Source organism: Oreochromis niloticus, linkage group LG6 (genome assembly GCF_001858045.2).
Source record: "Oreochromis niloticus isolate F11D_XX linkage group LG6, O_niloticus_UMD_NMBU, whole genome shotgun sequence".
NCBI lineage: Eukaryota > Metazoa > Chordata > Actinopteri > Cichliformes > Cichlidae > Oreochromis > Oreochromis niloticus.
The window spans coordinates 1,943,282-1,968,762 of NC_031971.2; the positions used below are offsets into that span (position 1 = coordinate 1,943,282).

The following is a 25,481-nucleotide window of genomic DNA, read 5'->3' on the forward strand; positions in this document are numbered from 1 at the left end:
CACTGGCGGGTAAACTTTCTGTATATACAAATTCTTTTCATCATTCTTAAAAAAATAAATTACTACACTATAGAACTATCACAATATATATATATATATATATATATATATATATATATATATATATATATATATATATATATATATATGTGTGTGTGTATATATATATATATATATATATATATATATATATATTGTTTTGTAGAAAAATGAATACTATAATACTACTACTACTACTACTACTACTACTACTACTAATAATAATAATAATAATAATAATAATAATAAGTTTTAATGTATTCATTCAGTAAGTACCACCTCATTTAATTTACCATGTGTGTCTTACCACCACTAGAGCCATCATTTAGCCTAATGAATGACAATACTGCAACTATATTAAAAGTAGAAATGTATACTTATATCTGAAATGATGAAAAAATAAAATGGACAAACCAAGATCTGCACAAGTGTTTGTTAAACAAAACACTATGCATCTGGAAAATTTGCCTGCATATTTTCTGTGTTAGGTAGCATCTACAGTATGACACAAGGCACAAATTCAGACTGACAGATGTACAAAGATTTGCAGATGACTAGATCTGGGTGCAGAAATGTACACATGCAAATAGTTGTGCATTAACTATTTAATATCCTTACTACCAATGTTCCCTCTAATTTTTCATGTGTCTGAGCAAACACACAAACTCCCTGAGCGTCCCTTGGACCACTGTGAGCGACATCAGACGTGTGCACCGTGGTCACGCCAGCATCTAATCCATCCAAGTTACATGGTTTATTAAAATAATCAAATTACAGCATTTACATTTATGTTAGACCACTTTTAATTAACTGCTTTAGCCCACTTACAATGAAAATTTAAAAAAATCTTGTTCATGACCTGTGTAGTATGTTAACACTATTGGAAGTAAAAATAACTTGAACTCCAAGTTTGAAAACACAACTTTCTTTCTTTCTTCTTTTTTTTTCATAAAGCTCTGACTTGTATTATGAGTCTGTGGTCTGGGAGAGAGTCCTGTAACTCTGTCTGCCAAATACAGTATATAATGACCAATGTTGGGCAATTCATTATATAGTTACTTCTTCAAAAAAGTAACTCAGTTTGGCAAACAACAAAGTTTTTTGCAGCTTTTTTTTTTTTTTAATGCAGCCAAGGCGTTTTTAAATAAACATTTCAAACTATTTACAGAACAATCAGCTGTTCTGCATCAAATTTGATGCCACACAAATTATTTGTGCCACTCCAGACAATAATTTCTGTCCACTATGAGATAAAGGAGAACAACAGCCTGATACCTGCAGGCCTGACAACAGGAGATGTATCACTGCTGTAACACCTGTAACATTCAGCGGCCGCCTCATTGTTCTGACACACACAACAAAACTATTGACTACACTACACACTAACTACACACTAACTACACAAGATTTGCGCTAAACGTCTCAAATCTCTCACATCTCAGAACACCGCCGTCACTCCTAAAACTTCCTCCTGTTTCTTAACAACTAGATGCCACGTTGCCATATCATTTTTTGATTGGTCGACATGGTACTTTTTTCGACCAATAGGAAAGGGTGGGGTTTGGTTTTGTTTTTGCTCACAGGCTTTCGAGCGTTTTCCTTATAAAACGCCGTTTTTTTCTGTTTCTTCTCGCAGTAAATATAAACAACGATAGTATTCAGGAAGAAAACCAAACATTGCAGATATTTTTATCATAACTCTGGTTTTACGTGGCCTATCAACACAATTTAAAAACTGGTATAAAGTCCACACTTTTTCCGTCAATTGTTCCGTCTGTCCTGCTCACATCTCCAATGGTCGTACACGTTGTCATTAACGTGGCTTCACTCCACATCAGCCACGCCGCTTTGCTAGCTAAAACACCGGTGTCGGCACATAAGGACGCTGTCAGAGCCTGTCAACGACGTTGATTGGCTGCGTGTATATACGAATGTGAATCGCATCATTGGCTGGACTATGGGATAAGGTGGCATCGTTCTAATCCCATACGGGAGCAGCCAGTCACTCACTGACTAACACTGCAAAACAGAATTGTTAAAGTTTTAATTTTAATTTCAATTCAGGTTAGATTTTTTTTTGGTTTTTTTTGTGCGCAACGCAGATTTTCTGTGCACAGAGACTGTGCCAGCAGTGCGCAATTGCGCACGTGCGCAGCTTAGAGGGAACATTGCTTACTACATATTTACATTGTTAAATACACACAAAATGACTGCACTAGTTTAACTCCAACTCTTTGTTATGTTTGCCGCTGAGGTTGCTTTGCACCAGTTTGATATGAATACAGCTGTAAGTTCAATTTAAATGGATGTTTGAAAAGATGATTTAACACCAATTAGTTGAATGTCTATGACACAAACATTGTCTATGGCTGTGAGGTAAGGACACTTTTAGCCATCAATCATCACTCTCCTACCCGTGTTAGATCTTGACGCTCTCAATGCCGTAAACGTTGTAGCCTTCTTTATAGGTGGCGTAGTTTGGCTGGTGGCTGGGGGACAGCAGGTTGTAGTTGGGGGGATGTTGAGGAGAAGGCAGAGTGTGTGTGTAGTTTCCTGTGTGCTGGGGTGATGACAAGGTGTTGGCTGCCACCTTCATAACAAAAATAAAGTCATGGTTATTGCTGCAGTGATTTTTCTAAAAAAATACTATAACTGTTATTATTGTTAATTTAAGTTACAAAGTGACAATAGTAGTTTGAGCTATAAGACCAATAATATTTGAAAAAGCAAAATATGGCAGAAGTAAAAAGAAAGAAAATAGTCTCAGTGTCCATCCATGTAAAGAATGTGGTAAAATGTGGTAATTCCTTTTTTCATTGTAAAATTCTAAACCATGACAGCCATTTAGAAATGTCTCTATCTAACTGTATCCACAGTCAGGAATGGACTGGTCTGGTCTACTGGGTATGTTCCTGGTGGCCAGTGCACTTTTGGGCCGGTGTGTCAATTGAAGGGCCGCTGCGCACCAGCTGTACAACAGCTCATTCATTCATACAACTTTCATTACTGACACTTCATCATACCTTCGCTGTGCACGCACTTTGAAGAAGAGAGTTTAGTGTGGAAAAAGTATTGAAAAGGTGGAGCTGGAAAGCTAAGACAGAAATAGAAATAGAAACTAAAAGTAGATGGAGTAAAATGTGTCCAATTAACCAACACGTTAGCGGTCGGGCCTGCTGCTGCACCGTCAACAGCAGTGCCAGCAACAACTAGTAACAAGCCCTGGTTCACAGGAGGCTGCTGTTGGTAACACCAGCTGTGGAGAAAAGTAGGAGGAGGGACATCAGTCCCAACAACAAAGTGAGGAAGAGATGGAGTAAGGTGAAATTAACATAATTAGGAAAATGGAGATATTCAAGGATATAGGTAAAATGAATGGCTACTTTGACCATAAACCACTCCTAATAGCTAAAGTGTGGCTTTTAATTTTAACATGTTGCACTGAAGAGAGACTAAGATGTCCTAACAAAAGTACAACTGTACCAATAACAATTAATGTCTATAATCAACATAATATGTGTATGCATGACATTTATTTATTTTTGAGTGATCATGGTGAGCTGCCTGCCAGAGCGAATTTTATGTCACAGTCCAGTTCTGTCCATAGACCAAGGGCCAGAGTTACTAACCTTTGCACCAGCATTGGTGTAAAGTTAAAAGTAAGTATTTAAAGTAAAAAAAAAGTATTTACTAAGACAAAATTTTGTATAAGAAGTGGGACCTTAGATTTTTGTGACTTACCCTATTGCATATGCAACTGACTTACTAATCTTTTCAACATGCAAAGTACTGCTAATTGCGCCAATATTTAACACTGAAAAAAAGCATGTTATTTTATTATCTTATGGGACTTATGGGAAACTATTATCATTATTGCTTATAATATTTGTCTTTTGCTATAGCAGCAATTATTGCTGAGGTGTTGAGGAAGTGTCGCACATATTTAAGAGGTTGTGCAAGAAGAGTGAGACATATTAATGGTTGTCCACAACCACACAACTCAAATACTTTGGTTAATATTCATTTACATGTTTACATTTCTATCTCATCTTTTCGCATTAAGCTTATTTACAGTCACTGAAGCTATATAGCAAACTATTGGTTTAATTGATATGGTTAGTTTGTTTCAATACATGACAACAGTATGCCATAGTTCAAATGATGGTGCACATATCTGGTTTACATTGTTTGCCAGTATACTATGGGTCTATGTCAGTCACTTGTAATAATTAAGTTACAAGTTTTCTTGAGTTACCTGGCTGCTGTTAGTTTTTCTGTATTATATTTAGTTATTGTCCCTGTGGTTTTCCCCTCTGCTGTCTCTCATTTGGGCAGGTCAGTTTGTTGAGTTATGATGTTTAGTTAAGTATAATTTTTTTTTGAGCAGAATTCTGTTTAGTTGACCTCTTTAAAGGCTCACTTAGTTCTTAAAATAGCTTATTCTGTGACTGTATATTTTTGAAATGGGGCTATAATAAAACTCCTATTTTGAAGAATACACCTGTTCCTGTATGTTTTTGGCTGCCTGGTCTCTAATACTCCACTTGTGTCAGTTTATTAGGAATGCCAGACGGAGATGTGATTAAAAACGTATAGATTACCAAGCACAGGAACCCTGGAACCTCCAGTCTAAAGAAGTCATGCAATATGCTAATGGTAACAAAACTTCTTCCAGCTCTTCAGTTTTTGGCGTTGAGTTCATTTCAATGTACTGGAGCTTCTGTGGCAGGAATATTATTAGCTTTGTCCCTGGTGATGACATTACTAATGAAAAGAGTGTAGAGGCACAGTTCATTCCCCACTAGCGAGGATGCCCTTCAGCAAGTAAAACAGGAGTTTCACACTAACGAAATGCATGTATTGTTAATCCCTCCGTCTGAAACTAACCATGTGTTCCATAATAGGAAGTACACATTCTCAATTATTGTGCAAGTATTTTGCTAATTTATAAACATTATAATCAGCGTGATGTCCAGGGGTATATCCAGGGTCTGTTTATGATGCCTCAGTTTTCCAGAAGAGCAGACATTTTCAAAAACTGTAGGATGGAGAGTATGGAGAAGATTGGCTTTTAGGAGTATCTTTTTTATTTTCCAGTGATCAGGATTTCATTATGATGATCATCTTTACCCCTTAGACTCATGGATTATGACACAGGTTCAAAGCCTGACCACATCACCAGAGCAGCGCTAAAACCACAGCCACATCTGTACCCAAAATATGACTTAAACACCAAAGCAGTCCATCCAATCCTTCTCATCCATGATGAAGCTTAAACTCAGTGTTCCAGTTATATTTCCAAGTACGCCAAGTATTTTGCTAAACCAGATACTGCTGCAGTCATGCTTTTATTTCTGGGTCACAATACTTTTGCATTTCCTCACATGTCCTGTACACTTCCTGATATGAGCTGGAGTTGACTCACTAAGTTTGGTAAGCTCTCTTGTACTGCCGATGTCTGCTTTGTCAGGCTTTGAGTATTTCCAGGGCAATGTAAGTGGGGTGGGTGGGTTTGTTTATTTTAAATATTTACACCGTAGTTGTCGTGCATTCAGTAGACCTGGTAAAAAGTCACCTCTGCTGAAATGTGCACAGCAGTTGAAGTCTTCCCTATTCAAGTCTAAAGCCCAAGTTCAAGAGTCTCATTGTGTTTTTTTTTTTTTTTGTCCTGTCTCCCTCCCCTTATTCTCAACAAGTTTCAATTCAAGTCAGTACAGTTTTATTTATATAGCACCAAATCACAACAACAGTTGCCGCAAGGTACTTTATCTTCTAAGATAAAAAAAAATAATGCAAAGAAAACAGAGAAAATCCCTACAATTGTGTGTGGGAAGGAAAAACTCTAGATGGTTAGGATGGAAACGTCATACATTTGATACCTACAGCATACTGTAATCTCTGTAACAAAATACGGTCAACAGGATAAAAACATCGCACTGACTTCTAGCAGGACAAGCACATAGATTTATCCACTGTCAGAGCCCACAACATCATTTCATTAATGCTTTTGCTTTGATGTGATTAAAAACCTGAAACCTGACCTAAACCTTTTAAATAAACCACTGCTCTGCAAATCAGTTAGCTGTTTTACAACTACTCCTTCAAGAAATTTAGAGATAAAAAAAAAATTGGCGTATTGTTAGCTAAGACAGGTGGGTTAAAAGATGGCTTTGTAAGTAACAGTTTAACTACTGCCATCTTAAAAGCCTGTGGTATGTAGCGCATTAATAGAGTCAGACAGACTGTAATAAGACTGACGCATTAATTAATGGTAGGATTTCTTAGAGCTGTCTTGTAGAAATGGGGTCTAATAGACACTTTGATGGTTTGTATAAAGTACTTAAGTTAGAGAAAAGAATCTAAATGGATATCAGTAGTAGTGGAAGTGATAGTACATAATGTGTCTGTGAAGGTTCTCAGTCATCCAGGTCGTCGTAGTCTAAGGAGCTTGGAAAGAAAACCGTCTGGACTTTTTAAAGTTTCCTTGAATACGTTTCACCGCTCATCCGAGAAGCTTCTTCAGTTCTAAGCGCAATTGGTGGAGAGTTCCATTTCTGGTCGTCCCTAGTTGGTGTCGGATCTTCTTTTTTGTGCATCTTTGCTGACTTGATGAAAGCCCAATTAGGATTATAACATGTTTTAAGAGCCTGGGCCATTTGACCTCAGTAAATCTCATGATAAAGTGGGGCTAGGTTTCACAATGAGTTCACCCGAAACCTTGGCTGATTGTGACCTACACCCGTTTTCACAACTTGACTCTTGTGATTCGGTAGAGGATCAATAGGGGGTCCATGACCCTCTTGGGGACACTCCCATAGGGCTTAAATTCTGGGACTCTCTATCAATTTTTCTTTAGCCTGATAGCTCTTAGCACCTGTTATTGTGATCGTATTGTTCTGTGAGTCATGCTGTTTTTCAATCTTTAAAACCAATAAAAAGATTTGAAATTTGAAGACTTAAAAGACTCAGAACCATTTTTTTACTATTAATTCATTAATATTAAAATTCATTAATTTTTAGTATTAATTTAGTGTGAATTAGTATCAGATAGTAAAATCCACTGTCCGCTAAATATACTATAAATGTTATCACTTTCACAATTCATTAACCATAAGACCTTTTCTGTTTGTGGAGGATTACTCCATCATGTTTCACATCATGTTTTTAGTAAGATTCCTCACTAAACTTTATTTCTACATTGTTAATATATCGTTATATTATTATTTAAGAATCAAATTTAAATTCAGCTTGTACTTATGAAGATCATATACCTTCATTTTTTTGGCTTCTGCACGACTCTTGTAGCAAAACTCGACCAGTGCCACCATCATGGCTAATCCCAGACCTCCAACCAGGATGTAGAAGACTCCTGCTACATTACTAAGAGAGAGTGCGCTGGTCTTCTCCTAGTATGCACACACACACACACACACACACACACACACACACACACACACACACACACACACACACACACACAAGGAAGAAAATGATCAGAAACCCCAGAGGCATGCTCTTATATTAACTTTATTTACTGGCAAGGTCTACTCAGAAGTAGGCTAAAACTGAACCTAAATCAGTCAAGCTAAATATACTATAAATGACTTACATTAAAACTTTACATGTAGAATACCCTCCTCAACCTTAATCATTCTGTGTCTCTGCATATAAGAAATATTTCAAGTCTTTTTTGTTTTATTTTGAATAATTATGGCCTAAAGTTACTGAAAATCAAAAAGCCAGGATCTTAGATAATAAGTGATTATTGCAACCTTGGTGGGACTGTCAAAAAGGTCATCACGGGAACTGGGACAAGCTTCACAATACTAATGATAACAGAAATACATTTTATCTGTCACCCCCTCCTTTAATTTTTTTTACGTTACCATGATGGAGAGGTTTGCATGCCCAAGTGATCCTGGAAGCTATGTTTCTAGGGCCGCTTGGCACCTGGTAGGATCCTGGGTGAGAGGCTAGACTAAGAGCAATTCAGAACAGTCTTATGACCATTAAAAAACTAAGGGCCCAAGTTACCTTTCTTGAGACAGGATTACTGGAGCTCCACAGGGGAGCGAGGGCAAGAGCCTGACCGCAAAGAGCCTGCCATAGAGGTCTGGTAATGGCTGGTGTGTTGGGAAAGTAGAGGCCCTGATGTTCTGAAATTCAGATTTCAAATTTGGCTACAGGGACACGGAATCTGACCTCTTTAAAGGGGAAGGACCTTGAGCTTGTACATGAGGTTGAGTTGGGCTCACCTAATCACGTAGCTTGCACATCTTAGGTTCTAAAACCAGCTATATGTATTAAACACTTGGATGAAGAGAGGAGCTGACCCTGTAACTGTTTAGCATCTGGTAGTCAGTTGGATCAGGTAGCAGGGGAAGAAGCTGGACACATCAGTTGTGCAGTAAAATACGCTGAGTGAGCTGGCTGCGGCCCAGATCTGTGGCCCTGCAACCAGAGAGACCACAAGAGACCACAACCAATCTGTTCACTCTGTGTTCCTCAAGGCTCTTGCCGTTTTGGCCCTGTCTTGGTTGATATGCCTCTTTAACACTGTGAAGGTCTGGGGTGGTACCTCTGGATTGGCGAACTAGAGTGATGGTTCCTCTTTTTAAGAAAAGGGACTGGTGGTTGTGGTAAAACTTCAAGGGGTATCAACTTCTTAGCTTTCTGGTTGTGGAACATCAGAGCAGTTCTCCTGGAGCAGACATGGGAATTTGCCCAATTAACCAGAATACATGTGTGTGGTGTGGTCCATAGCTCAGCTGCAGGGAGGGGTGGTGCAGTGAGCTCAAGGGGCAGTGCCTGGGAGGTTGGTGGCACAGGTATGTGGTGTTTTAATTAATGAGCTCTCTCTTCCTGTGTGATTTTTAGTGAAGCCGGAGCAGAGAGTGGAGAGGTGTGTCAGAGTGCAGCTGAAAAGCTGCACCCATGGGTGCCGGGCCAGAATAACGACAAAGAAACTGTCAGTAGTGTGTGTCGCAGCAATGAAAAGGGAAAATAAACCCAGACAGTGTGTCCACTTTTGGTACATCTTCACAGTGGTGCTGAAAACCCTGTTGCCATGTCGGACCCGCAAGCCACCCCACTAGCGCAGCCACTGCATATTCTGGCATCTTGTATTGGCAATGAATGATTGGCAATAAACAATTCCGAGGTGGCGGCGCACCAGGAGCAACTGGCAACACTGCAGGAGCATGCGGATCGGCAGATGCAGGTCCTGGAGTGGATGGTCGGGGCTGCAGCATCATTGCCCCCGTCCACTGTTGGTATTGCTGCAAAGAGTTGGGGGAGGGAGATGACCCCCAGGTGTTCCTGGAGACCTTCAAGGCCACTTCAAAGGCGTGTCAGTGGCCTGCAGCAGAGTGGGCCCAGTGACTGCTGCCGTTGCTGTCGGGGGAGGCCCAGACGGCGGCCACCGGTGAACTGACCGGTGTCACGGAGCAGTTTTGAGGATGTCTGCCGGGCCCTGTTGGACAGATTGTGCCTCCCCCTGGAGGACCATCACCGGCGGTTCCAGGCCTGCCAGATGATGGAGGAGGAACAACCATTTGCCTGGGCCTGGAAGCTGCATGATGCGGCGGCGAGGTGGCTACAGCCCGGGCAGTCAGAGGGCCCACATGCTAGGGAAAGTGCAGGAGCAGTTCATGGAAAAGGGCTGTCTGCAGACACATCGCGGTGGGTGCATTGCTACCAGTCCGTGAGTGTGGAGGCGGTGGTCCCTTTTGCTGGCAGCCAGAGCGGAGGGGCCAGAGAGGGCAAGACAGCCACCAGGGACACAGGCTCCAGTGACAGCAGTGAGGCAATGGGTTCCGGCAACTGCTCCGGTGGAGTGTGCCCTACACCGCACCCCACTAACCCATTTCTCCCCGTGGAGGGCAGCACAAACACCGGGGCAGGAATGCTGGAAATGCGGGCGGCCGGAACACCTGAGGCAGTATTGCCTACTGATGGAGGTGGAGCAGATGTTCCGCGTTGCTGGCGCTCCGGCACCCTCCGTGGTCTGGGAGGGATGTACAGCATTCCGGTAAGGACTTAAGGGGGTATGTGCCATGCTTTGGTAGACACAGGCTGTACGCAGACCCTTGTGCACCAAACCCTGGTTCGTCCCGGGGCATTGCTGGAGCCGGCTGAAGCCGAGCAGACCTACCCGTGCTTCATATTGTTAAAAGATAGCTATATTGAGTGAGTCATGACAATCGCAGGGAGGAGACACACACTCAGTTGTTGGTACAGCAAAGCCGCCGGGAAATGATTTTCCAGGCAGCTCACTATAACCCTATGGTTATGGAGCAAATTATGACCCGATTTTATCGGACAGGCACCGCTGGTGCACATCCTGTTCGGAATGCCAACTCGTTAACCAGCCGGCCATACCAAAAGCGCTTTTGTGCCCCCTACCGTTACTGGAGGTCCTATTTGAACGTATTGGCATGGACCTCATCGGGCCATTTCACCGGAGTGCACGTGGCTATCACTTTGTATTAGTTCTAGTGCATTATGCAACGCCAGAAACATGCAGAAACAGTGCCAAAGAGTGTGGCACCTGTATTTTTCAGGTCATCTCCCGAGTCGGTATTCCGAAAGAAATACTGACTGACCAGAGCACGTGGTTCGTGTCTCGCACACTGAAGGAACTGTACAAATTATGGCTGAATAAGACTTTAAAGTCCATGATTCGGAAGTTCATACACGAGGATGAATGCAATTGGGATCACTGGTTAGACCCTCTGTTATTTGCAGTGCGGGAGGTGCCCCAGGCCACCATTGGATTTTCTCCCTTTCAACTACTGTTTGGCAGGAAGCTGCGTGGGGTGCTCAACCTAATTAATGAAAGCTGGGAGGAAGGTCCAGCAACGTCAGCAGCACCCGTATAACAGAGTGGCCAGGCAATTTTCACCAGGGAGACAAAGTGCTTGTATTACTCCCTTCTTCTAGCTCTAAACTACTCACCAAGTGGCAAGGGCCCTTCGTGGTCACACGGCGAATGGGGGACGTTGACTATGAGGTCTCGCGGTTAGACAGAGGAGGGGCCACACAGATTTATCACCTCAACCTCCTTAAAGCATGGAGAGAGACTGAAACCGCGTTTCTGGTGAGCCTGGTCAGGGAGAGAGATACGTTGGGGAAGTGCCAAATTCCACCATTCCCACCTTCCTCCATTGCAACGACCATCTCACACAAGCCCAGAGAGCTGATGTTGCGATATTGCAACAGCGCTTTGCAGACATGTTCTCCCCCCTGCCCGGCTATATGTCTCTCATCAAGAATTATTTTGAAACGCACCCTGGCATGACAATGCGTTCACGGCCCTACAGGCTTCCTGAACATAAAAGACAAATTGTTCAGAGGGAATTGGCTGAAATGCTAAAAATGGGAGTAATAGAAAAATCACACAGCACTTGGTCCGTAGTGAAGAAAGATGGGTCTATATGGGTCTGTGTCGACTATCGCAAGGTGAATAAAGTGTGACGCTTTGATCCTTATCCTATGCCCTGGGTCGATGAGCTCCCAGACCAGTTGGGCACAGCCGTTTTTTTCATGACACTGGATTTAACCCTTTAAACCCTAACCCGTCACCGGTGACGGTTAGCATTTTTAGCAAGGGTGGGCAACTCCAGGCCTCGAGGGCCGGTGTCCTGCAGGTTTTAGATATCACCCTGGGTCAACACACCTGAATCAAATGATTAGTTTATTACCAGGCCTCTGGAGAACTTCAAGACATGTTCAGCAGGTAATTTAGCCATTTAAATCAGCTGTGTTAGATCAAGGATACATCTAAAACCTGCAGGACACCGGCCCTTGAGGCCTGGAGTTGCCTACCCCTGGTTTAAAGGGTAAATTAGGTCAGGGTTTAAAGGGTTAACCAAAGGCTACTCGCAGATTCTCTTATCTGCAGAGTCCATGGAAAAAAATTAGCCTTCTCCACTCTGTATGGTTTTTACCAGTTCGGTACAATTCCGTTCGGCTTGTTCGGGGCCCCAATCACATGGACCGGGTGCTGCAGCTGCACGCTGCATATGTTGCTGCCTACCTGGATTATGTTATCATCTACAGTGACACCTGGGCTGAGCATGTGCAGCGGGTGGCAGTGGTCCTGGAGTCCCTGAGGCAGGCAGGGCTCACGGCCAACCCGAAGGAGTGTGCAGTTGGACAGAGGAAGGTACAGTATCTGGGGTACCATATGGGGGGCAGGCAGGTGCGTCCACAGGTGGAAAAAACAGCAGCTATTGCATCCTGCCTGTGTTGCGAGACAAAAAAAGACATGAGACGGTTCCTGGGGCTGGCAGGTTACTACCACCGGTTCGTGCCCGGGTTTGCGGACCTGACCAGCCTTTTGACTGATCTCACCCGAAAGGGTGCTCCAGATCTGGTCCAGTGGACAGGGCTGTGCTAGGCGTTTGTGCAGGTGAAAAAATATCTCTGTGGGGAGCCAGTGCTCCACACTCCTAGCTTTTCCGTCCTTTTTCTTCTGCATACTGATGCCTCAAACAGAGGGCTGGGGGCCGTTTTGTCCCAGCAGGTAAGGGGGGTCGACCGGCCCGTACCCTACATCAGGTGGAAGGAAAAGGAGTGCCAAATGGCTCCCTGGCCTCAGTTGGGCGGTGGAGGTGTGTGGTGGAGGTGTGGTCCATGGCTCAGGTGTGGTCCATGGCTCAGCTGCGGTCCATGGCTCAGCTGCAGTGGAGGGGTGGTGCAGTGAATTCAAGGGGCAGTGCCAGGGAGGTTTGTGGCACAGGTGTGTGTGGCGTTTTAGTTAATGAGCTCTCTTTTCCAGCTGGAAAGCTGCACACATGGGTGCTGAGCCAGAAAAATGACAAAGAAACTGTGTGTGTCACGGCAATAAAAAGGGAAAATAAACCTGAAGACTGTGTCCACTTGTGGTCCTTCTTCACAATGTGTTTTATGGACTTGAAAAGGCATTTGACAGCGTCCATCGGGGTGTACCTCCAAGTCTGATGTCATGATTTTCAGCTGGAAATAGATGGATTGCCCACTATGGGTTAGGAATGAGTTGGTGCTTCACGTGGAGGAGTTCAAGTATTTTATGTCTTGCAAGTGAGGGAAGGGTGGAGTAGGAGATTAACAAACTGGTAGAGCCTCAGTGACAGATCTTGGCGCTTTTGCTTAGATTGCAGCCCCATGACATGGATCCAGAAGAGGCACAGAAAATGAATGGAGGGATGGACAGAATTTCTATTACTTACTTTTACCTTGATGCCTATAAATTTTGTTTCAGAGATAGTTGCTTCCTCAATGGGCAGAAAAGGTCTGTTAATACACTTTTTGGTTAGCATTATACATATGAATATTGTTGAACTGTTGTTGTTCTTGACATTACCTAAAGTTGCAAGTAATCCATACTAACTATTGTGGAGTCTTACCGTGCATATTGAATGTGTGAAGAGACAGTGTGTTTGAAAACTGACCCACAGACATAAAACTAACCTTATTTGTGGAGTCCTTGAAGCCACATTCTCCTTTATCGTACCACCACTTGTTTTTCATCTTGTCTAGGGTCCCTTGCTCATTCAGTTTCAATACGGCAAGGTTTACTGGCACTCTTCAATGGGAATAACATAAATAACATCATTATCAATGTTATCTTATGTTATTAATGAGGCAGCAGTTCTCAAACTCTGGTCTAGCCACCAAGACAGGTCCCTCATCTGCTACTACCTATTCATCATTAAAACTTTCATTGCAGTATTTGAAAGATTACTTTCAATGTAAAGATCGTCTAATGGCTTTGTTTATTTTGTATGAGACATCTTTTAGCAAGTTCACTGTCTGTTGATTGTCAAATATTAAATACAAAAAAATATTTAGACATTACCATGAACAGGAAGTCTGTAAAGACTCTGTGGAATAATCTTGTTTAATTTGGCAAAGCTGCTTAAAGAAAATCTTGTGTTGTCAGGGCCTCTCTGCTTGGCCCTGGAGACAGAGAATGAGATGTGCTCAGCGAAAAGACTATCTGCTTTTTCAGTAGCAGTAGTCCTCCAGGGCAGAGCCATTGATAAATAGAGTTTGGGCAGTTGCACAAGCTCTTTATCGACAGCTCTTCTCCTGCACTGTTGCTACCATCTGGTGTGAGGTCACCTGACCCTGATCTGTAAGTCCTCATCTGCCTGCAAGTGTGCTCTGAACCTGACCTCAACCAAACAGGGGCAACATATCAGCAAAAGAAGCATTACAGACTACAATGCTACATGTTCTGGTTCTTAATATATCTGCTATATTAGTAGTAGTAGTAGTTCTGGCGTATTAGTTTTTCTTTGTTCTTCAATTTCTGTAGGGGGTTACAGCTAGCTACTAGCGTTTGATGTCACATGTGGCATTGTAACTCTGTTTCTTCTTCACACTTTTTACATTTAATAACCCAGTGTCACCTGTGTGTTTTGTGTGCTGTAGTGTATATGTGTGTGTGTGTGTATTAACCTTGCTCTCCCCTCCTCCGCTGCCGCATTCTCCCTTGTCATACCACCACTTGTTTTTCAGTTTGTCCAGCAGCCCCTGCTCGTTCAACTTTAACACCGCCAGGTTCACCGCATTTCTACATGAACACAGTGGCTGTTAGCAGTTCAACTCTTGTCAGTGTCTGTCCTCCTACTGATATGCATGTTAGTGGGATGTAAATAATAATAATTACTGTAAACACAATAGAGATAAAAGAAAATCTATTTTCTCATAACAGTTATCTTGAAGTAATATTTATATAATATCGTGTTTTGGTGGCTACACTTATGGAAATCAGAATGTTGTATGGTATGTCAAATTTATATTTGTCTTTATAAAACAGAGATACACAGAGATAGATTTTGGGTTCTCATACAGTTGTCAAAAGTTTACATTCATCATTGAGATGAATGCCATAGTAATTTGGGACTTTTATATATGTATACATCAAACTAAAACAAATACCTGAATCTCAAATATCTATAAAGATTACTTGAAAATATAACACTGAATGTGTGCAAGGTTATTTTGTTGGCTTCAATATATTTTTGTGTTGTGGGGCTTAAAATCCACTTAACTGCACTGTTAGGATTTAAAAGTATCAGTCTCTTGAGCCCCACTTTTGATACAAGTTGAGTGAGCAGGACTTTGTCTTCCTGCCAGGTCCTCTTAAATCACATCTATTGACTTCAGAGGGTTAAGATAGTGTTTGTATATTTCTGAATCCGCATGTAAACCTTTGACCATGTGGATTATAAAAAGTAAATGTAAACTTGTGCATCCAATTCTTGTTTTTTTTTAAGTAACTAAAGATGTATGCTGTACAAACATTCCACCCTGAAAAAAAAAACAGTTAAAAGAAATGATTTAAAGCCCAAAATTATCATGACATTTATGCACATGATGTCTGTATATAATATAACCACAACTGTAGCTGATACATGGGTGATAAATGTATATCACCCTTATTTATACCCATAATTATATATCTTTTCAATTGTTTGTATAAGAAAAACAGTGTCCAAAACATTAATCAGCTCATTGCTAAATGGTACTGGTTATTCTTTTTGCTCATTTTATAGAAATTGAGTTGTCCTCTGTAATTACTCTGTAATTAAAGTAAGTAGAGTGTCCCTGATATCTCCTATAGAATCAATAGACTGTCACTCAAACCTCCAGTGTAGAATTTAGCACTTTTAAAATTGCTTTTATTTCATAAACTGCTATCAAATCCTGCCCATTTATACAACTGCAATCATTCATCAAACTTTTTTGATTTCTATAGCTACACCTATGTAAAAACTGTGAATCTGAACATAACATTCACACTTGAAATAGCTTTCAGGGTGATTCTAGCAAATGGCAATGATTAGGTCATTTTTTCAATTTTTTGTAAAAGTTACAATAATGAAAAATAATTGCATATTTAAACTCAGAGTAGCTGGAACTCTGCATTAAGAAAAGTGAAAGTGAGAGGTTCTGTAATTTGGTAAGACATATGTCAAGGGCTAGGTTAATGCCTTTGCAGATTACCAATAATACTTTATGGGTATGATATGAAATATATTTAGATTTGTGAGCTGCTTAAATTCCAATTATAAATATCCATTTTAAACCAGCATAACTTTATTATAATAAACTAGTACCTACTCTATAATAATGTTCCACATAACCAGACTAGGAGTTGATTGCACACACGTTGTCAGTGTCATCTCATACTGATGCATGGTCTTGAGTCCCTTTTAATCATATTTGCATTTAATGGTAGAGCCATTGTTAAATATTTTCTACCAACTGGAACTGTACAGGCTCTCAATACAAAAACATTCCCCCCCCCTTTTTTTTTTAAATATAGATCTTGGATTACATTACCAGATCATTCAAGGCACTGGTTGCCACCAGCAGCACCTTTAATAAAGAGGGTACTGGTAGAAACTATGAAGCAACAGTCAAGGAGAGGAGGAAAGAATGTCTGAAGACAGCTGATAAAGTAGGAGTGTCATGATCCTGGGCCATGTTGGCCCAGCATTCTTGGTTCTCTTGTATTTTTGGTATGTTGTTCTGTATTTAGGCCATGGTTCCTGCCCTGTTACGTTGTTCCTTATGTGTTTCCCCCCCCCACTTTTCACGTGGCCGGCCCCCGGAACAGCCGAGCTGAACTTTTGTGTGGTCGCCTCCCGGGTCGACCTTCTGTTCCTTCTGGACATTGCTTCCCTGCTCTGAACTGTTCTTGTGTATTTGTGACCTCAGTTTTTGGTGTCGTGCTCCTTGAATTTCGTTTGGTTTCGGTCCCGCCGTCCTGGTCCCCCGCCTCCCGCCCTGGGTGGGTTGTTTTCTGTTTTTCTGGTGTTTTTCTGGTGTTTTGGGGAATTAGCCCTTGAGGGGGGGGGTGATGTCATGATCCTGGGCCATGTTGGCCCAGCATTCTTGGTTCTCTTGTATTTTTGGTATGTTGTTCTGTATTTAGGCCATGGTTCCTGCCCTGTTACGTTGTTCCTTATGTGTTTTCCCCCTTGTGACTCTTACCCCCTGTGTGCCCCTCTGTGTATCTGTGAGCCCTCATCTCTCCTTGTGTTTTATTCCATGTTTTCCCCAGCCCATTATGTCTGTGCTCTCCCTGTGCTCTCTCTCCTCCTGTCTGAACCTCTGTACTTCCTGTTTTACTTTGACAGTCTCCCGTCAGTGTTGCGTTTACTCCTGCCTTGTCTTGTTATGATTATCAGTGTCACCTGTGTTCCTCGTGTGCTCCCACTTCCCTCGTTAACCCTCTGTGTATTTAGGTCTGCGTCTCCCTCAGTTCTGTGTCGCGTTGTCCCTCATGACTGTGTGCCCCTCCGTGTGTTTCCTCGTAAGTCAGTTACCTTAGTACTTCCCAGTTTAGTTTCATGTTATTTTGTATCGCTATTATCTTTTGTCAGCAATAAAGCTGTATTTTGAGTTCAGTCCTGTTTTCCCGTGAGTTTGCGTTTGGGTCCTCATCCTGCCTACACACAGCCTAACCATGACAGAAGAACGCGACCAGTAATGGACCCAGCAAACTCCCTACGGAATCGGCAGCGTACAGACTCCGCCTTCCCTAACGAGAGGAGAAGGCAGGAGGCTCGGCATGCCCGGGAGCGCGAGTCTGCCTTTTATGGGACTCGATTGGCTCTAGGTGGGCCGCGCAGCCTCCAAACTGCAAACGCTACTGCCTTTTCCCCATCTCGTCCCCCGGTGATAAGAGTCGGAGGATTCAGCCTATCGCCTGCCACAACTCCTCCGGCCTTCTCAACTTCCGGTTCACCTCCCCAATCGCCGCCCACGTCCCGTGCAAAGAAGAAGGTTACTCGGCGGCCGAAGAGAGATTTCGTGCCTCCAACAAGCAGCCTATCTCCGCTACAGTCCTTTGCGCTCTTCCTGGGACTTCCACGCTCGGAGCTGCACAAGCTCCCTGTCTCTTCGACGCAGCTCGGCCCGTCATCGGCTCAGTCAGCCGACGTCTCAGAGGTGCCTGCGTCTACAGCCCCGGGATCTCTCGGCACAGTTCCCAGGAAAAAACGACGCTCACGCCGTCGCCACCCTAAAGTTACTGAGCAAACTCCGGTGGTGAGTGAATCTGACTGTTCCTTCCATGCCACTTCCGAGTCGGACCGACTCGGACAATATTCTATTCCTGAGCCCGCAGTTTTCCATGTCTGTAACTCAGAGAGGAATAGTAAGTTTGTAAATGACTGTGTTTCCAAGCTTCATAATGTGTCTAAGTCCACCTCTGCACCTATTAAGCATGAGACTGAGTTCATTGTCCCCCTAGAGACTGCTGTTCAGGCTGAATTAAATAATTCTGACACTATAGATTCTGTGCGTGTCATCCCAGAGGCCGTTAATTCAGTGTCTGGTAAATCTGGGTCAGTTAATCCAGAGCCTGCATTACCTACCCTCACGCCCATGTTTGAGAATGACTGTTTTTCCTTTGCTCCTCCCAGGTCAGCAGTAATTAACACACAGACTGATAATCTCGCCTTAGATAATCAAACGACTATTTTTGAGTTGCATACCTGTGAACTACATATTAAAACAAACAGTCCTGAGGGTCCTCTTCCTGCTGAAACCGGAAGGGACCCCCTGGAAAATGAACTGTGTGTCTTCCAACCTTCAAAGGCTGCGCTTTCTGTTCTTCAGGTTGCTTTTGACCCTCTGACACATTTAGATTTTCCTGCCTTGTCTGTTAGCTCTGAAACTGTTTCTCCAGGGATAAACAATGTTGCTCCCCTCGAGTTAACAATGGCTGATGCGAAGTCTGGCAACTCAGGTTTTGAAAACGCTAAGACTGTGCATTCAATCACTGTTGTTAAGTTTAAGGGAAACAAGTTCCCATCTGTCATGAGTAAACTGCTAGGGGAGCTCAGACTGAGTAGCCCAGAGTTAGCTTCGCACCCAGTAACTTCAGACACTACCTGTGTTAACGCCCCTACTCCTGAACCTGCTGAGTATGAGACTGTGGATGGTGTTCCTTCACTCCTGGACTATGCTGCTCACCAACCAGCGTATTTAGAAACAGTCTATGAGAATGCTTCTATTTCTGTAACCGCACCTTCTGAGCCAAGAATTACAGACTCTAGGTTTGTTAAGCCCGGATCCTTCTGTACAATGACTGTTTTAAAGACTGCTGCTTCTAACATGGACAGCTTAAGAACAGCTGAGTTGCTAAAACCGGCCTGCCATAGGTCTCTGTTTGCTGAAACTGTGTTTGGCTCCACGAACTTGGTTTTCCCAATGCCTGTTACGGCTCCTGGGCTCAGCTCTCCAACTCCGGTTCCTGTACCCAGGGCAGCGTGGGCCCAGCTTCCCCTTGCACCCATATCAGTTCCTCGGGTGAGGGTGGCTGAGGTCCAGCTGGTCCCTGCTTCTGTCTCCAGCCTGGTAGAGGCTCCATTCATCCCGGCACCCGTACCTGCTCCTCGGGTGGGGTTGATGGACACCCAGCCGTTGCCTGCACCTGTTCCGGCTCCCCGGGTGAGGTCAGCTGTGACCCTGCCGACTCCTGCACCCGTCTCAGTTCCTTGGGTGGGAGCAGCAGAGGTCCAGCTAGCTCCTGCACCTACGCCGGCTCCCAGGGTTAAGGCTGCAAGAGCCCAGTTCGTCCCTGCACCCGTATCTGTTCCTCGGGTGGGGATGGCTGGTGTTCGGCCAGGCCCTGCACCCGTTCCTGTTCCCCAGAGGAGAGCAGCCAAGAGTCAGACACCTGCTCAGTCACCAGTTCAACTACCTGCTGATCCACCGACGTTACAGCCATTGTCACAACCACCACTACAACTTGCACTTTTGTCCATAGCGCAGTCATTAGCTCAGTTATTAGCACAGTTTCCTGTTTTGTCACCTGCTCAGTCATCCGCTCTGTTACCACCTCAGTTTCTCGCACCATTGCCTGTTCAGTTATCAGCTCAGTCATTATCCGCTCTGTCATTAACTCTGTCACCAGCTCAGTTAGTAGCTCTGCAACCCGTTCAGTTACTGCCATCCTCTGCTAGAAGCTCTTGTGAGCCCACTCAGCCAGCTGAGGACTGCGTGGTGCTGACACATCTTGGACAGACTGTTTGCCCCGCACAGCCCCAGCCGTTGCATCCCAAGCCGACTGTGTGCCCTGTGCAGCTACAGTTAGCGTCCACTGAGCCAGAGGTCTCCGCACCTGCTGGCTCTGCATCTCTTCTCGCTGGCGGTTCAGGAGAACCGCTCCAGCCATCCCTGGTCTCCGCTGGGGGTTCAAGAGAACCCCTCCAGCCGCTCCTCGTCTCCGCTGGGGGTTCAGGAGAACCCCTCCAGCCGCTCCTCGTCTCCGCTGGCAGCTCTGGTCAGCCCGGCCAGCCGCTCCTCGTCTCCGCTGGGGGTTCAGGAGAACCTCTCCAGCCGGTCCTCGTCTCCACTGGAGGGTCCAATTCACCGTCGCCTGGTCCAGCCTCTGCTTCAGCTTCACCCTCGCCTGGTCCTGTGCCCACCAAGCCTCGACCAGTACGCCCGACGCTTGAGAGCCGCCGCCGTCTTCCACGCGGCCGGCCTCCGGACCCGCTCTGCCGCCGCCTTCCACGCGGCCGGCCTCCGGACCCGCTCTGCCGCCGCCGCCACTTTTCACGTGGCCGGCCCCCGGAACAGCCGAGCTGAACTTTTGTGCGGTCGCCTCCCGGGTCGACCTTCTGTTCCTTCTGGACATTGCTTCCCTGCTCTGAACTGTTCTTGTGTATTTGTGACCTCAGTTTTTGGTGTCGTGCTCCTTGAATTTCGTTTGGTTTCGGTCCCGCCGTCCTGGTCCCCCGCCTCCCGCCCTGGGTGGGTTGTTTTCTGTTTTTCTGGTGTTTTTCTGGTGTTTTGGGGAATTAGCCCTTGAGGGGGGGGTGATGTCATGATCCTGGGCCATGTTGGCCCAGCATTCTTGGTTCTCTTGTATTTTTGGTATGTTGTTCTGTATTTAGGCCATGGTTCCTGCCCTGTTACGTTGTTCCTTATGTGTTTCCCCCCCTGTGACTCTTACCCCCTGTGTGCCCCTCTGTGTATCTGTGAGCCCTCATCTCTCCTTGTGTTTTATTCCATGTTTTCCCCAGACCATTATGTCTGTGCTCTCCCCGTGCTCTCTCTCCTCCTGTCTGAACCTCTGTACTTCCTGTTTTACTTTGACAGTCTCCCGTCAGTGTTGCGTTTACTCCTGCCTTGTCTTGTTATGATTATCAGTGTCACCTGTGTTCCTCGTGTGCTCCCACTTCCCTCGTTAACCCTCTGTGTATTTAGGTCTGCGTCTCCCTCAGTTCTGTGTTGCGTTGTCCCTCATGACTGTGTGCCCCTCCGTGTGTTTCCTCGTAAGTCAGTTACCTTAGTACTTCCCAGTTTAGTTTCATGTTATTTTGTATCGCTATTATCTTTTGTCAGCAATAAAGCTGTATTTTGAGTTCAGTCCTGTTTTCCCGTGAGTTTGCGTTTGGGTCCTCATCCATTTGTGCAAGTGATGAGGCAGAAGAGGAATAAAGCCAAGAGCATAAGCAGCTATAGCTAAGAGGAAGAAAAGGTCATCTGGTAAATCTGGTAATTCCGAGGTAGGTTGTTTGCACCCTGGCATTTCCAGTCAGCATATCAAAACGTCCTTTGGCAAGATACTGAACCAGTAAACACTAATTAAAATATATCTCAAATAATCAATTAACCTGACAGGTCTAATATAAAGAATATCACTTGATCCATAATTTATCTTTTGTACTAATGGAAGTGACAGCGTCATTGGACAAGGTGTTACTGATTTAGAACTTGAGCTACGATCCTATTGCATGTTACAGAAAAACCACCTTAAGGGAAAATACTTTGAGAATAGTTTTTAAGGGAAAAACAAGTTATTTTGCACAGTCTCACACACCCCAGCAGACCTGGGGAGGGAACTTAAAGGAGAATGCCTGGTGGCCGTGGCAACCCGAAGAGATAACATGGGCGTGTTCTCTTGTGTGCTTGCCATCTGCAGTAGGCATCAAAGGGGTCAGGTGCAGCTCGTGTCAGGCGGCAGTCAGGGACTGAGGCAACAGGGAGGTCCCATCTGAGCTGTGCTCAATGACAGTTCAGAGTGCAAAGAAGTCTTGGAGTCATATCATATAAGGATTAACGTAAATGTTTTGTTTTGTTTTTTTAACATTTTTTAAATATTTTGTTTGTTATATGATGTAAAATGTTATTTAGAGCCAGGCCTGGGCTCATTTCAGTTTAGATTTGATCAGTTGTAGACACCTAATAATATAATCACTTATTTGTCAGTATTGCCATTCATATATTTTAAGTTTGATGCTTTGTGTAACTTCATTTTGTTTCTGAACAGAGCCCTACAGTGACTTACCATTGGTAATCTCTAATGGTGACAAAAGTGAAAGAAAATCTGTATGCCCAAATCAGTCCTTGTCTATGGATACATGGGACTTAATACTCAAGTTAGTTAACTCCACGTCCCTATGTGCCCGCCACTGTCTTTTACAATTTAAGGTTGTGCATAGGTTCCATCTCTCCAAAGTCAAACTATCCCGTATGTATCCGAACGTTGACCCCACTTGTGATAAGTGTGGGAGTGCGGAGGCTTCCCTTATTCATATGTTCTGGACGTGCCCTAGCCTCGAAGGATTCTGGAGAGATATATTTCAAACCTTATCCCTAATTATTGGACACCATATGGATCCTGATCCATTAGTTGCGCTTTTTGGCACCACTGGAGAGGCTGATGCACGGTTGACCTCGTCACAGCGTTGCATGCTCTCCTTCGCCTCCCTTGTAGCTAGACGTGCAATCCTACTAAGATGGAGGGGTGCCCCTTTGCCCACCCAGGCTCAATGGCTGAGGGACCTTATGTGCTATCTGAGCCTTGAAAAGATCCGGTATGCGATTAGTAACAACAGCGATAAGTTTTACAAGGTGTGGGGGCAATTCCTGAAATACTTTTCCAGCCTCCAGGTTACGAACCCGACTTACAGCATTACTCAGTAAATCCTCCCCCCTTCTTCTTCTTTTTATTTATTTACTTATTTATTTATTTATTGTTAGTCATTTGTGTGTTTATCTTATTTTGTTTTTGTTGTATCTGCGATGTTGTTTTTGTTTGTTTGTTTCTTTTTTCTTGCTTTGTTTGTTTGGTTTTTTTCCTACCTGGCCTGAGGGATAGGGGTTCTAAGTGGTGTGGGTAGGGGATAAACTGATGGAAGCAATTATAAGACATGTGAGTGTGTCATTAATCTGTATTCTAATATTTCAGTTCAAACAGTCACTGTGAAACTTGCTTGTTTGGTGTTTGACAATTCTGCGTGTATTTGCTTTTCTTTGTTGCTTCAACTCAATAAAAATATCTTTGAGAAAAAAAAAAAAATCTGTATGCCCATGCCTGGAGCAGAGACCATGCAATACAGCAAGTAATTCAGTATGTAGCTCAAATCAAGGCTTTTTCATAGAACTGTGGAAATGAAATGTGTGTCTCTGGTTCTACCATGATGTATACAGTGACAACAGTCATCCAATAAAGCTGTAAAGCTCCATTAAGCAAAGTTTAGCATTCATTAAAAAAAAAAAGAAATGTATTGATCCTAACACTCAACACCAAACTCAAAACCTTATAAAGATCTCTAAATTCATTGTTTTGACTTACAAGTCCAGCATGTTAAATCCTAGTCCTTAGCAACTAGCAACTGTTGGCTAATACTCAAGTCCTCTTTCCTTACATATAGTTACATAAATGTTTTTTAAGGTCCATATCCTCATTGGGATTTCTTTGTTCCAATTAGCCATGATCTAAACAAACAATAGCGGTGAAATTTTCCTTCAGTCTGCTAAGTATAGAAATACTTAGCAGAGGTGGTAAACGCACAGACATTCTGTACTTAAGTAGAAGTGCGGATACGAGTGTTAAAAATGACTGCAGTAAAAGATGAAATACTCAGTTCAATTCAATTATATTTATACAGCACCAAATCACAATAACAGTCACCTCAAGGCGCTTTATATTGTAAAAATAATATATACAGAGGAAAAACCCAACAGTCATATGACCCCCTATGTGGAAGCACTTTGGCGACAGTGGGAAGGAAAAACTCCCTTTTAACAGGAAGAAACCTCCGAAAGAACCAGGCTTAGGGAGGGGCGGGGCCATCTGCTGCGACCGGTTGTGGTGAGAGAAGGAAGACAGGATAGAAGACATGCTGTGGAAGAGATGCAGAGATCAATAACAAGTATGATTCAATGCAGAGGTCTAATAATACTCACTGAGATAGAAAAGAAACTCAGTGCATCATGGAAATCCCCCAGCAGCCTACAACTATTGGAGCATAATATTTATATTCTTAAGCAAATAGGAAAGTTTTAAGTCTAATCCTAAAAGTAGAGATAGCGTCTTTTTCCCAAATCCAAACTGGAAGCTGGTTCCACAGAAGAGGGGCCTGAAAACTGAAGGCTCTGCCTCCCATTCTACTTTTAAATACTCGAGGAACAACAAGTAAGACTGCAGTGTGAGAGTGAAGTGCTATAATGGGGTGATATGGTACTACAAGGTCATTAAGATAAGATGGGGCCTGATTATTACAGACCTTGTATGTGAGGAGCAGGATTTTGAATTCAATTCTGGAACTAATGAGAAACCTATGGTTATTCTATTTTACGCAGTCAGTGATGAATAATAAGATGTTGTTATAAAGCAACAAACTATTTCTCCAGGCTAAATGATGATCTTCTAAATTTGTGACACACCATTTCCTCTCCAGCTTACGAGTTATCTGCTTTAGGCTAAGTGTTTGATAAATATACCACGGAGTCAAATACTTCTGATTTGAGGCTCTATTTTTCACAGGAGCTACAGTATCCAGAGTCGTACGTAGTGAGGAGGCAAAATTATTAACAAGATAATCGACCTCTGTTGGGGTAGCGTTCAGATAGCTGCTCTGCTCTGTGTTGGTACAGGGCATTGAAGATGCTAACAGTGGGTAGATTATATTCTTAAACTTAGTTACAGCGCTTTCACAAAGACATCTACTGTGATAAAGTTTTCTCTCCACTGCTGTGTAATCAATTATTGTAAATGTAAATGTTATCAGGAAATGATCAGACGAGAGGGTTTTCAGGAAATACTGTTAAATGTTGTCAAAGGAGTTTGCAAAGAAAAGCGTCTGGACTTCTTTAAGTTGCTTGAAGACGTTTCACCTCTCATCCGAGAAGCTTCTTCAGTTCTAAGGTCAAATGGCCGAGAGTCCCAGATTTAAACCCAGTGGGAGTATCCCCCCAATGAGGGACAAAGGACCCCCTGGTGATCCTCTAATCACATGCGCCAAGGTGTGAAAGCGGGTGTGGGACCTAATCAGCCAGGGTTTCGGGTGAGCCCATTGTGAAACCTGGCCCCACCTTGTCATGTGAATTCCTGAGGTCAGATGGCCCAGGATGTGAGTGGGCGTTAAGGCGTCTGGGGAGGGAACTCAAAACTGGATTATAGATGGCAGACAGTTGGTGTC

The 25,481-nt window shown here is 43.5% G+C and overlaps 2 protein-coding genes across 7 annotated transcripts in view; one reads left to right on the top strand and one right to left on the bottom strand.

Annotated features, from left to right (window-relative positions):
• The window catches only part of glur2a (glutamate receptor subunit 2A), a 123,221-nt gene that overhangs the window by 13,906 nt on the left and 83,834 nt on the right, over window positions 1-25,481 (bottom strand). Inside the window, exons 17-19 of one of the 6 annotated variants that reach the window (XM_005457610.3) lie at window positions 14,485-14,599; window positions 7,311-7,445; window positions 2,454-2,629 (exon numbers count right to left, since the gene is read on the bottom strand). In XM_005457610.3, the coding sequence (XP_005457667.1) occupies window positions 2,459-2,629; window positions 7,311-7,445; window positions 14,485-14,599 (421 nt within the window). In that variant the 3' untranslated portion in view covers window positions 2,454-2,458. 6 annotated transcript variants of the gene reach the window in all.
• On the top strand, window positions 17,186-21,107 carry LOC112847061 (proline-rich protein 36). Its single transcript, XM_025907727.1, has 2 exons — window positions 17,186-20,307; window positions 20,350-21,107. The coding sequence occupies exons 1-2, from the start codon at window positions 17,527-17,529 to the stop codon at window positions 20,635-20,637; spliced, it is 3,069 nt and encodes a 1,022-aa protein (XP_025763512.1). The 5' UTR covers window positions 17,186-17,526; the 3' UTR covers window positions 20,638-21,107.